At 40.8% G+C, this 13,418-nt stretch overlaps 1 protein-coding gene across 1 annotated transcript; it reads left to right on the top strand.

Moving 5' to 3' along the window:
- The first annotated feature begins 489 nt into the window (after positions 1 to 489).
- Positions 490 to 13,206, top strand: ddx56 (DEAD (Asp-Glu-Ala-Asp) box helicase 56). Its single transcript, XM_043681312.2, has 14 exons — positions 490 to 561; positions 1,658 to 1,819; positions 2,616 to 2,770; positions 2,855 to 3,025; positions 3,581 to 3,671; positions 4,456 to 4,697; positions 5,280 to 5,408; positions 6,001 to 6,114; positions 6,381 to 6,475; positions 8,371 to 8,444; positions 8,990 to 9,079; positions 9,246 to 9,351; positions 11,078 to 11,175; positions 11,737 to 13,206. Exons 1-14 carry the CDS (start codon positions 505 to 507, stop codon positions 11,809 to 11,811), a joined length of 1,659 nt encoding a protein of 552 aa, XP_043537247.2. The 5' UTR covers positions 490 to 504; the 3' UTR covers positions 11,812 to 13,206.
- The last annotated feature ends 212 nt before the right edge of the window (positions 13,207 to 13,418 follow it).

The following is a 13,418-nucleotide window of genomic DNA, read 5'->3' as shown; positions in this document are numbered from 1 at the left end:
GATTTGATTTCCATCTGGATATGAGTTGTAAAATGCTTTGGCTGACTTGACAATGAGGTTGGCAAGTAACACAGTTCTGATCAAAATAAAGCAATGAACTGCGATGCTGAAGATCTGAATCAAAATTCCAAGAGAAATTCGGCAGGTCTGGCAGCATGTGTGGAGAAAGTATAGTTAACATTTCGAATCCACTGAAAAGCTTCACTCCACACATGGTGCCAGACTTGCTCAACTTGTCAAGCAATTTCCGTTTCTATTACAGTTCTGACCGAGGTGTTCAACTTGAAGTTAAAGTTGCCTCTTGTTTTCGGATTTTGAGATGCTAACTGAAGTGTTTCTCTGAGATTAGAGCTTTGTTGGGAGGGCGACTGATTTAATGTTACAGACCCAACTCCTCCGTTGCAGTCGTGGGGTGGCAGGGGGATTGAGCTGCAGTTACCCGGCGCCACCACAGTCAGCAGCCGCGAGCACCGGTGCACTGACGTCATATCACCGGGACTCAAGATGGCGGCGGAGAAGTTGAGGTTCCACGAGATGGGACTTGATGAGAGAGTTTTACAGGTTGGAGAGGGATAGAGATAAAAATAAAAATAGGGTTGGGAAAGGGAAATGCGAGTGTGACAAAGGACGGGATATTATGTTTGTTCTGGGTCAGATCGAGTGAGTATGATGTACGACAGGATGGAGAGGGGAAAGTGGTGAGTGAGTCACTCACTTCGTCAGTCATAGAGCCCGAGAGGGGTTTGGAAGAAGGTCTGGAAATTTACTGTCTGTGTGTCTGCTGGGGAGAAAGAGGGAAGGTGGATTGGAAGAGGAGGGTAGGGGATGGGGATAAGGGAGATAGGGAAGGAGGGTGGGATGGGGGGAAGACGATTGGGGACAGGAGGAGAGGAAGAAGGTGGGTGAGGGAGTGGGAAGGGTGGGAGCTTAGGATATGGGTAGATGGAGGGTGAGGAGAGGTTATGGGGGAGGGGGGAAAGGTGGGGACAGGTAGAGTTGGACAACCAGCAGTCAACCCAAATGACTTGAATGGCAAACCTGAAGTTCAAGGTGTGTGGGGAGAACAGGTTAAGCAAGGAATCATTCTGGGTCATGAAAGCTTACAAGTGTAGCAAAGCATTATCAATCACTGCAAATGCCCAAAGACAGGATAGTATTTTTCACAGATCATGTCTGGGATGTTGGCATTGCTGGCTGCACCGCCACTTACTACTCATTTCTAGTTGCCCCAGAGAAGGTGGTGAAAATGTGTTGCTGGAAAAGTGCAACATTTTCAGCTCTGATCTCCAGCATCCGCAGTCCTCACTTTCTCCTGGAGAAGGTGGTGCTGAGCTGTCTTTTTGAATCACTGCTGCCATGTAATGGTAGTTCTACAATACTGTTGTGGCAGATATTCCAGAATTTTGAGGCTCTTGTTACCATTAGCAATACTCAGTATGGTTCATCTTGTGTACTGATGAAGAACAATATGCTAGGAAGATTAAAACAATAAGACTTGTACAAAATAATAGGCAGAATCCATATATGGAAGAAGAGTGATGGAATGTGGGGTTGGAGTTGGACTCGGGTGGGGGGGGGGGCTTTGGGTGGAGCAAAGATGATGTCAACTTCTTGAAATTTTGACTGAAGATGCAAATATAAATTTTACGTTGCTTAGGCAATTGCAAGCCTCAGTTGGGCTGAACCGACTTTGATCCAGGAAAAAGCCATTCCTTTGGCACTGGAGGGAAAGGATCTCCTTGCCAGAGCACGTACAGGATCAGGAAAAACTGCAGCATATGCTATCCCCATCATAGAACATCTTCTTAACACCAAAAAGGTAATCAAATTATTAGATTGACTTTATTTGTCTTCATTTTTAATCATGCTAAATTTATAAATGTGATGAGTTTGATATATCTTTTTGGGATCAGTACTGGGACAGGTTCATGTGATATTTACACATGCAGAGTTCAGATGATTTCGGTGATGACATAAACGTAACTTCACACTGTACTTGCGCCAAGATCATCTTTTGATTCCTTCCTTCTCTTGAAAAGTCTTGAGCCTCTACTTGGCATCGAGATCAACAAGTTGTCTTGGAAATTGCTGTTATGCTCCATGTCTCAACAGTACTTCAGAATTCCAACGGTGGAGGATTTCAAAGCTTGGAGGGGCCTATTTCTAAGGTGAAAGGATAAAGATTTAAAAAGACTTGGGTAATTTGTTTTTTTCACAGTGAGTAGTTTGTGTTTGGAATGAACTTTCAGAGGACGTGGTGGAGGCAGGTACAGTTAGAACATTTTAAAAGACATTTAGATAAGTACATGAATAAGAAATATTTGCAGGTATTAGGACCCACTGAAGGCAGTTGGAAATAGTTTAGTTTGGGATTGTGGTCAGCATGGACTGACAGGACCGAAGGATCTGCTTTCGTGCTGTATGACTGTGACTTTACGTTGCCCGTGTGTAGCTGATGATCGAGTTTGCATCTGCCTTCATTCATTCTGTGTTATGAAGAGCTCGCTCTTAGGTCAGGGAAGTATCTTTTTGCTACCACACGGCACAGGCTGCATGAGTTGTCAACATTGCAGAACAAAGTTATAATTAAGCTTTAATTTTCTGTCTTTGTTTAGTCAGTCTGCGAGCAAGCAGTGCGAGCTCTCATATTGGTTCCCACAAAGGAACTAGGTCAACAAGTGCAGCAGATGGTCCGACAACTCACATTGTGTTGTGCTCGGGATGTTCGAGTGGCTGATGTTTCGGGACAGGTGGATGTATCAGCACAAAGGTATAAAATATGAGTGCATGATTTTGGGGCACTTGTCTTCAGTATCACAACTTGAGTAAGTTCTCACTTACGACATTCTTTCAGGCCTATATTAATGGAGAAACCTGACATTGTTATTGGTACGCCTTCTCGAATTCTGCTACATTTGGAACAGCACACCCTGAACCTCAGCACCTCACTGGAGATGCTTGTCATTGATGAGGCTGATCTACTCTTCTCATTTGGATTTGAAAATGATCTAAAAAACCTGCTGGGGTAAGTTTCTTTTTCTCAAAACTCCTGTTGGTTCAGTGTCATCACAGAACTGGAGAAAGTGAAGATTGATACACTGTTCGAGTTATTGCAAAGGTTTTTGCCAGAGGGCACCAATTTAAAGCAATTTGCAAAAGAAGCAAAGACAACATGTGGAATTTCTTTTAGATGTATGGCTGGGCTCTGAAATGCATTGTCTGAGAGTAAGTACAATTGGGGCTTTCAGAATTATGGAAAGTTCAAGAGGGGCAAAGAGTAAGTGGAGAAAAGGTGGATTGTGGGATTCGTCAAGTTGGTCCTGCAAACTGCTCACAAGAGTGTGATGTCCCAAGTGGCACCTCCATGTTTTTATTTTAAACCAGTGTGTCAGGTGTACTGAGTGATAGCGCTGTGCTAATATTGCTACTTTCACTGCTGTTTTACTGGAGTCTCATGACCTCACCCCCTGGCCTGTAATTATATTTTTGATTGTTACAGTATCTGTAACATTGAGGCCCTTTGGTTATGGTTGTGCTAAATGGATTGCTTGTCTTCAAGGCTTATTCTGTCTCTTTGCAGGCACCTTCCAAAGATTTACCAAGCATTCTTGATGTCAGCCACATTTAATGAGGATGTTCAGACATTGAAGGAACTGGTGCTTCATAACCCGGTAAGAAATCTTCTCAAATGCGACAGAGGCCTCTCCCTGTGTCTCAAACAGGAAATTGTTGTTTCCGTCCTCAGTCTCGATACTGAGCACATAATCTGTGCACCACACAGGAGATAAGAGTGTTCATAGCTCTAGATGACACTTTAATCTGAAGATGTATTTATCTATACACCATGTGTATGAAAAGGTTCAATTTCATTTTGTGGAAGTCAAATGGGGATTTCTGCCTGTGTTTTGGTCAGCATTGTCTTTCGTGTACAATGAATTTTGACAGGTTAGCATGTGTTAGTCACAGAGAGCTATGTCTTCCCTGAAAACGGTGACTATTTCTCACAAAGTAATTCATTTTACATGAGCTGCGTGGTCTCTTGAGGATACAAAAGGTCATGTATGACTCCAATTTCTTTCTTTGTCTGGTCAATTGTATGATATTCAATTTGTGCAAAGACAGTTTGTCCATGAGCACTAAAGCAAATGTATTGTAAATGCAATTGGTATTTCATTCCTATGAGCAGTGAGACAGACATGATAAAAATAATTATTATGGATAGTATTTTATTGTTTTTACATTCAGGGAGATGTAATGCCAGCCATTATCTTGTTGAAATGTGGAGAAGGCATGAGGGGTTAATGCATCTATTTCCTGCATTTTCGTGTTACTGAACTTAAGGTAGATGGAAGTGCTTGATTCTGGAATAGGGCATTGCCAGACAAACAGACTGGTACATGTCCTGTTTTATGTTTTGGTGTGTCCACTGTAACCTGATCTCCTTTACCCTTTCAGATGATTCTGAAGCTCACCGAGTCTCAGCTTCCGGATAGCTCACAGCTGATCCAGTACCACATTAAATGCGAGGAGGAGGAGAAATTCCTTCTGATTTACACATTTTTCAAACTCTCCCTTGTCCGTGGCAAGACCATAATCTTTGTGAATTCCATTGATAGATGCTACCGGCTGAAACTATTCTTGGAACAATTCAGCATTTTGGCATGTGTCCTAAACTCAGAATTACCGGTACATTCCAGGTAGAATCTTGGTTGGTAACTGCTGTCTGCTTGATTTCTCTCGCGTACACATGCTCTTTGCCCCAAACCCCGCAAAGCCCTCATACTCGCATGTTCCTATCAGAGATCACAAAAAGAACTATCAAATAGCGGATAAAAAACACTTGCTCGCACTTGTGAAATATTATAAGAAATCTGTTTTAAAAGGGAAACTCGTCAGTGCCACAATTATTTCTTCTGTTGAGCTGGGCAATCAAGCATTTTAGGTTGTACATGCACAAGATGTGGCACACCACTGCAGAAAGTTTCTGTATGAATATATTTAGGACAATATGGACGATGAGATTGGAATAACCTCTTTCCTATTAGCTGTAGATTTAGTGGAGAAAGTGAGGTCTGCAGACGCTGGAGATCAAAGCTGAAACTTTATTGCTGGAACAGCACAGCAGGTCAGGCAGCATCTAGGTGCTGCCTGACCTGCTGTGCTGTTCCAGCAATAAAGTTTCAGCTGTAGATTTAGTGGAAAACTTGTGCTATGATGTGGAGAGTTGGGCAAATAAATTGCATCTTTGGTGTACCTTATTTCCTGTATTTTTCCATCAGGTGTCATATCATCAATCAGTTCAATCAGAGTTTGTATGATTATATCATTGCCACAGATGAACATGTTTTGACAAATTTAAGTGGCTCAGAAGAGCAAAAGACAAAAAAGAAATGGTGTAAAAAAGCAAGGTAAGCATGATCAATTTCGTTTAGCCCTATGAATAAAAAATTCTGTCTTCTAAATTACCTGAAATTGTTATTTACAAGTCTGGATTTCTTGCTTTGTTGTTTTGAATTTGCTTGATGTTTGAGTCTCAATTAGCTTAGTTTTTCTCTGAGTCAAGATTAGAGTGTGCTGGAAAAGCACAACAGAACAGGCAACATCCAAGGAGCAGGAAAATCGACGTTTCGGGCAGAAGCCCTTCATCAGAAATCTCTGAGTTTGGGATTTTGTGCTTCTGTGAATTTGGCCATCTTCTGGGCATGTATAGCTCTAATTTGCAGTTAACTCCGCCATGTTACATATCAGAGTGCTGAAAAATAAACTTACTTTCTCTCCAACATCAACATAAAATATCTGGCTGGCCCTAACCTAATCCTGGAACTATGTCAGTATGCTCTGTATTCTGGGGAATGAAATTATTGGGCTAGCATACTCTGGTCTACAACTTCATAAATAAAAACACTCTGTACTTTCCTTCTGGTAGAGTTCATTCAATGTGTTCAAATGGTTCGAATATTTATGATTTGCTGTTGACCAGTCTTTCTGCTCCTCTTTCAGAGCCAAGGATCATGAATATGGGGTCTCCAGAGGAGTGGATTTTTATAATGTTTCGAATGTTATTAACTTTGACTTCCCACGCTCAGTGGAGTCCTATATACATCGTGTTGGCAGGTGAGATATAATGTGCACCTGTACATCAAGCAGCTTTCCCACATGTCATTTTCATGTTTGTTCCGTCCTTGCTGCACTGTTGTCTCACGTACTGGCAGCTTCTCTTTTAGATGCTGTTGAGTCACTGTTTGGTATCATACACATAATTCACCTGGCTGCATCAATCTTACTGGTATCATGCTGGCATTGTTTATTTTATGAATACTGAAATGGGAAATGAGTTACATATTTGATAGTTCAATTCTGACTCTAATTGTTTTCCATAGGACTGCCCGTGCAAATAACCAGGGGACGGCATTGACGTTTGTATCCCACACAGAATTGCCACTACTACAGAATGTGGAGGATGCACTTGCTGGAGGTTTGTTCCAAGTAACGTTCCTGATGAAGGGCTTATGCCCAAAACATCGACTCTCCTGCTCCTTGGATGCTGCCTGACATTTTCCAGGGCTACACTTTTTGACTAATATTTATCCTTTCTCTGTTCTGTGTTGCTGCCTTTAGATGCTTTGAATGCTGTCTGGTCTTGTTTTCTTGGTTTAGTTTGTCAACTGGAGAGTTGTAGTGTGAGTCTGTATTGAGAATTCTTTTGTGAGGTTTTCTAATGAAAGATCATTGAAATCCAGTGAAAAGGCTTAAGCGAAACTACAAGACCTTCACAAGGAGAGATTTGTTAAGTGCAGTTGCTGATTTCTTAGTTTGAGTATTTCAACGAGAGAACTGTTTTACATTTGCAGATCAGTTGATTCATGAAGTTGAAAGGAATTGCCTTATGCTGGGATGGGTAACGTACTGGTGTTACCTGTTGACAAGAAATCTAGAGGCACACATGCTTTGGAGACCAGAGTTCAAATGCTCGGCACCAAGTTAATGTGTTACCAGGCAACATGTGCGATTTAGGTTCAATAAGTGCTTAAAAGAGGTAATAAGAAGTTAAATGTGAGTTTGAGAGGGGAGAAATGTTATGGGCAGTAAATGCTTTCAGCACAATCTTGCAAAGTCTTCCCTGCTCACGGGTCAGCTTGCCCTTTTAAGTGGCATTCCTGCCACCTTCAATACTCACTCCCTCCAGGATAGGTACACTGTGGCATCACAATGTGCGAGATACACTGCAGCGACTCTGTGTGTCTGCATCTACAGCATCTTCTGGACAGGACAAATTTGTGCCATCTGCCGACATGAATGAGTAGCAGGTGCATGGCAACATATACAGGTTGCAATTTCCATTTAAGCTGCACACCCCAATCCTGAGTTGGAATGAGATCAACTTCGCTTCAGTGCTGAAGGATTAAAATCCTAGAACTTCCTGTCTAATATAATTCTAGGTGAATGCTGTGTGGGCACTGTGTGGACTGCAGAGGCTCAGAAAGGCAGCTTGCCATTACCTTTACGGCTGATCAACAAATCGTAGCATAGAAAGTGATATTTGCATCACATCAGAAGTATTTCAAGTGTTCCTTGAAAATGTATCTCTCTGCACAGCAGTCAATCTGACAGTCAAGGGATGAGGACATGTGGCACAAACATGTTGCTGGGTATCTAATTGTAAAGCCTGTTGTGGTTCTGTTCGTCAAGCTGGGAATTTGTGTTGCAGACGTTTTGTCCCCTGTCTAGGTGACATCCTCAGTGCTTGGGAGCCTCTTGTGAAGCGCTTCTGTGACGTTTCCTTCGGCATTTATAGTGATTTGTATCTGCCGCTGCCGGTTCCAGCTGTCCGCTCCAGTGGCCGGTATATTGGGTCCAGGTCGATGTGCTTATTGATAAAATCTGTGGATGAGTGCCATGCCTCGAACTGGACCCAATATATCGGCCACTGCAGCGGACAGCTGGAACTGACAACCGGAAGCGGCAGATACAAATCATTATAATTGCCGGAGGAAACGTCACAAAAGCGCTTCACAGGAGGCTCCCAAGCACTGAGGATTTCACCTAGACAGGGGACGAAACGTCTGTAACACAAATTCCCAGCTCAGCGAACAGAACCACAACAACGAGCACCAGAGTTACAAATCTTCTCCCAAACTTTGTTAAAAGCCTATTCACCACCCTGGACGATGGCAGCAGAGCAAGATATGCAGAAATTGTGGTGCATGTTGTACCAATGATGCAATATCTTCCATGTTTCTGCTGTCCCCAGAAACCCATTTCATCTTTCATCCTCAGTCATTGAGAAAAGCTTCTGTTTTCAGCAACATGAGTGTGTGAAATGTTTCATGTCCTGTAATTGTATTAATGTTCATTGCTTTGTGTTGACAGAGAATTTGGACTGTGCTTTGAAACCATATCAGTTTCGCATTGAGGAGATTGAGGGCTTCCGCTATCGGTGTAAGGTATGGTCGACACAGACGATGTGAAATTTGCTGTTCATTGTTGTGCTGCCTCTCCCAGACTCTTGGGGGGGTTCTGTTGCTGACTGCATACAAGTCAGCCATTTAATCAGTTTTGTCTTTATCTGCTGTCTGCAGTGCCTTGTCCCAGGACTTTTATTTTGATCATTATGCATTTCACTACTATGAAGTCATCTATAAGCATTTAGACATGAAAATGAAGATGGTATTATGAAGCAGTATGCACATGGATATGGTGCTGCCATGACGTGAAAGGCATTTCTCATCAATGAAGAAAATACTGAGTGCAAAGTACCATCACCATTCATGATAAAAGCATTATCACAGAATGGAAGCGCAGTTTTTGAAATTTACACATGTTGTTTGATCTAAAATGCTAATAATTCATGCGGATTTTTGGGTTAAATACATTGTGCAAATAACCAAGTCGTTCTTGAGAAGGTGATGCTACTGTTCATGTTGAGATGTTTCCAGAGTATTGCGTTTGTCCTGGCAGTTAATTGAGGTATATTTTTATTTCTTGGTAGGATGCCATGCGTTCAGTTACAAAACAATCAATCAAAGAGGCTCGCATCAAGGAAATCAAACAGGAACTGCTCAACTCTGAGAAACTGAAGGTGAGAAAGTGGAACTCTATTGCTCTTCTTATGCGCTGAGATATTTGCAGTAGCAGTCTGATCATAGAGAGGTAGCTCCAGGAAAATTAAAAATGAGTGTTAAGGTAGTTTAATAAAACTCCATGTCAAAGTAATGTTCTGCAGTGAGCATGTTCTTTTCTTGCAGACCTATTTTGAGGACAATCCTCGAGACTTTGATTTGTTGCGACATGATAAACCTCTGCATCCTGCTATTGTGAAGCCACATTTGAAGAATGTACCGGATTACTTGAGTGAGTAGCCTGCCCAGTGGATGCAAATGTGCCCAGTCCTACCTGTGTGATCCACTGGAGGAAAGACATTGTCACTCCAACACAGAGACCTGGTTCAAATGATCTGTGCTGGGAGAATATCATTTACTGCTGTAGTGTATAGATGCTATTTGTTAATCAGGTGATTTGAAATAAAAGGTACAGGAGCTTCAATATTCAGATGACCAGCAAAAAGGATTATGAGAGTATTTTAAGAACAGATGTTCTCCCTATCTGAGATGAACGTATACTGGTGATGTAGACTGTAAAACTACAAGGAGATGGTGATTGATTTTTAATTAATGAAATCTTGGCCAGAAGGGTTCCCAAAATTTTAATAGGGCAGAAGTAGTGGGGAAACTGTTGAAAGTCAGAAAACTGTTTGAGTCCACTTTGCTCCACTGATGCCAAGACAGAGTTTATTTGGCCAGAGTACAGTTGCAACACTTAAATAGCAGGGAGATTATTGCAATCATTTCAACAGCCGACCTGGTGTTCATAATCATGACATGACCTTTGCTGATCATTCCTAATCAAACTCCAGTTTTGTACAAGATTAGCCTCAGGGTGACTCTGAACATTGAGAGTGCACGGACTCATCTCTAAGAGAAAAATGTACGAATAGAAAGCAAGTGCAAGAAGTTGCTTACAAGAGAAGTCAAGATGAAATTCAAATAACATAGAAAAAGAATGCAGGTGGTAAGAAAGAAAGAGATAATCTTGGTGCTATTCATCCATCACATCTCATATACTTCTCAAAAACTAGCAAAACCTAGGTAGTTGCAGTATTAATTTGCACTTACGAGTACACGACTTGTACTCAGTCAAACATGCTTTGTCTCCTTCTCCAGATCACTAGATTATATCATGGAATTATTTTCCGTGATAGTTTGGAATATACAATTTAAAAAGGATGGCAAGAAATGGAATTGCAGAAAAACTTCAATGATTTAATTGGCAAAAGAAGTATTAGTCATTCGTTGGATAGACAAATGTAAATCAAATTTACATAAAGTAAGAAGATTTCAAATAACTAGAACATGCAGGAAAGTGTCGGAGGAAGTTTTGAGTTCAGTTGTCTCTTGGTTGTTGAGAAGGAGAATGAACCACTTTTTAAACTGTTTGTTCCATTGACAATGTATAGTTTAATCTAAGTCATTGGTAATGCAGGAAAAGAATGAGTTTGTACTGAGTCATAGTTCTTGGTCGGCAAACTTGTACCTCCCTGAACTGTCAAGTTTGACCTGAACTTGCCTTGGTCGCAAAAATGGCCAGGTCTCTCATCTTTTACCTCTCAGTTGGCAATGCTGATAAACTCAGCACATCAGTACCACGCTACCTGAAGTTAATTCACTCCTGCTTTAAAAAGTGTTGTCCCCATAGCTTCTGAATTTGCCCCTGACATTGTAGCAGTGAAGCGGGCAAGTAATATTTTAATGGAATACAAACAGTGTTGGAGAAATTCAACCAGTTTGGTAGCATCTGTGCAGTGGGAAACCGAGTTCATGTTTGACGTTGATCGTTCTCAATAAGAGTCATCCTGGCCTCTAACTCTGTTTCTTTCTCCACATGCTGCTGATCTGATGAGTTTCTCCAGCACTTGGTTATTATTTCAGCTTCTCAGCATCTGAACTGTTTTGTTTTCCTTCAATAAATTCCAGTTGTTTGTTTTTGGCAGTTCAAGTAACTTGTATTTTAATCCTGCCAGTTCCCCAAACCCTCAAAGGAATCACGAAGCCCCTCATCAGTAAAAGAAAAAGATGGCGAAGAAAGGTCACAGGAAAATCAACTCAGAAAAACAGAAAGGTGGGAGACTACAGTCGAACAGAAGAAACATTGTGTGACCTATTTTTTTACTTGCTGAGCAAAAGATTATTTTGCTGTTGGCTATATATGTATATTAAGGCTGTACCAATCAAAATTCATTGTCACAACTATTATCAGTAAAATGTGGCTGAAGTGTGGTGGATGGAAGGACAGTATTGCTGTGTTGTGATTTTACTGTAACAAATTTTGGAATTGTCCACGGTGCTTTGATGCTCTTCAGGCATTGTTATGCATGATGCAGGTGAAGTGGGTGGGTTTGAGAAAGAAGTGTGGAGAGCTTGAGGATGCATTCTTCAGGGACCACTGCCAATGAAATCTGAAACAAACAGCAAGAAGATGTTCAGTTGGTCTGGTCCAAAATAATTCTTTGATGCATTTGGAAGACATGTTATATTTAACTTGCCAGTCACCAGTGTTTCAGCTGTGTTTTCAACAGATCTGCATTCATTTATCTACCCTCTTAAATTCTGTTATGGTGGCTTTGCTTTTGGTGTTGTGTAAGATGAGTAATAATGTTGGCTGTTTTTCCCTTTTTTTTAGCCAAACATGAAGCGCAACCCGCTCAAGCATTTCACCTCCCAAGGGAAGAAGCGAAAGGCAAAAAGTGCGAGTTAAAGCAGAACTTGCAGAATCCATTAAGAAGATGTGGCTTGGCAGAATGTGAAACTGTTGTCTGTGTGCCTTCAATTTAGGCCCAGTTGAATGGACGAATCTAAAATTGAGACCAATGTTGTCTGGGTGGTGATAGCACAGTATGTGGATTTCTGGTTTGAAAACACCATTAGACATTGCCTTTGATTGAATTGTTTGTCAATTGGTGGAGCTACAACCTTTCCATGTATCATGAATGCTTAAAATTTTACTTTTGGCAAGGCATTTATAAAATGAAAATGTAGTTGCACTTAATTTTAAGCCTTATTCACTTTCTTCGAAATGTTGCCCTGTGAAGGCGCAATTGGCTATCAATACCAATTGCATGAATCTCTCTCCTGTTCTCTGCAGTGCCACCAAACCCACCACTGTGTGCACACATCATGACATACTGCATTAGTGCACAATATAATCAGGTGTGTTCTACTCTGCAAAGAAGAAGCAGTTCCTCTCTTGATGCCAAAAGAGACCACAACACTCTCTCCTGGTTTTCACATATAGATGTACAAACATGTCAATATGATGGCACAAGTGTATAATAAAACCAAAGCAAAGATGAGTGCTTTGGCTGATTTAGATAAAGAGGCCCAACAAGTGAGGATCTTGACAAAAAGGTGTAATTTTGTGACTGGATTTGTCCCCTTGCTTGATGATTATCGCAGGCTGACCTATCTTTCATCATCCTGCTCTCCTCAATGACAAATATTTGTATTATGTTGGATGATTTCTTGTCTCCTGGTGGATGGGAACTCATGGAGTTGTGTTTAGTGCAATATGAATGAATGGACAGTCACAGTGCCAAATATTCATATTTTTGTAATCTAACACATTTGAAATATTTTGGTTTCTTTATCTGTTCTGGATCTTCCGACTCAGAATATGTTTTGCAATTTACAGATGTTCTCCACATTTCAAACAAATGAAATTTTCTAACATTTTGTAATTTTACCTTCAAAAAGACTCAATAGTATGTGAGATTCTTTTTGTAAAGATGTTTGAAATTTCAAACACTGGACTGTGTGTAAGGTGGTTTTTAACATGTGAAGAGATAAATTGTAAGTTTAAAGTAATGTGAAATTGTAATCAGTATCAAAGAAGTGGTTATTACCCTTTCATGACAAAAGGAATGATCTTCAGTGAGGTCAGATGAGACCGTCTCCATTTAAAATTCACAGTTCCCTTTTTATTTTATGAATGACCTTTAACATAAATTGAGTTGTAAATTGTGAGTAAGTATTGCTCTGTCATGTTTTGCATAAGCCATGGCTGGTTGTGTTCATTTGTGAAATGATTAGTCTTTTAATATAGAGCCATGTCTACCTCCGTTGATAAAAGATTATAATACCAGAGACACAAGAATGTTTTTCTTCCAGTTCTGTGCAACAGCTGGCACTGCATATCTCATACATATATTTCAAAGTATCCTGTGATCTTGTGATGAACATTATTCTGAATGAGCTATTGTATTCTCTATCTCTTACCTGCAATTGGAGGTTTGCTGTTAGTCAGCAGTTCATTGTAAAATTGTGATTCGCTTGCAAGACAAGTGCTAAGGGCAATAGCTCATTCAG

The sequence above is a fragment of the Chiloscyllium plagiosum genome, unplaced genomic scaffold (genome assembly GCF_037043375.1).
Source record: "Chiloscyllium plagiosum isolate Xiang-an unplaced genomic scaffold, Cpla_swu_hap1 HiC_scaffold_48, whole genome shotgun sequence".
Lineage (NCBI taxonomy): Eukaryota > Metazoa > Chordata > Chondrichthyes > Orectolobiformes > Hemiscylliidae > Chiloscyllium > Chiloscyllium plagiosum.
The sequence above is the reverse complement of the archived record's forward strand: the minus strand, read 5'-3'. Positions and strand labels throughout refer to the sequence as shown.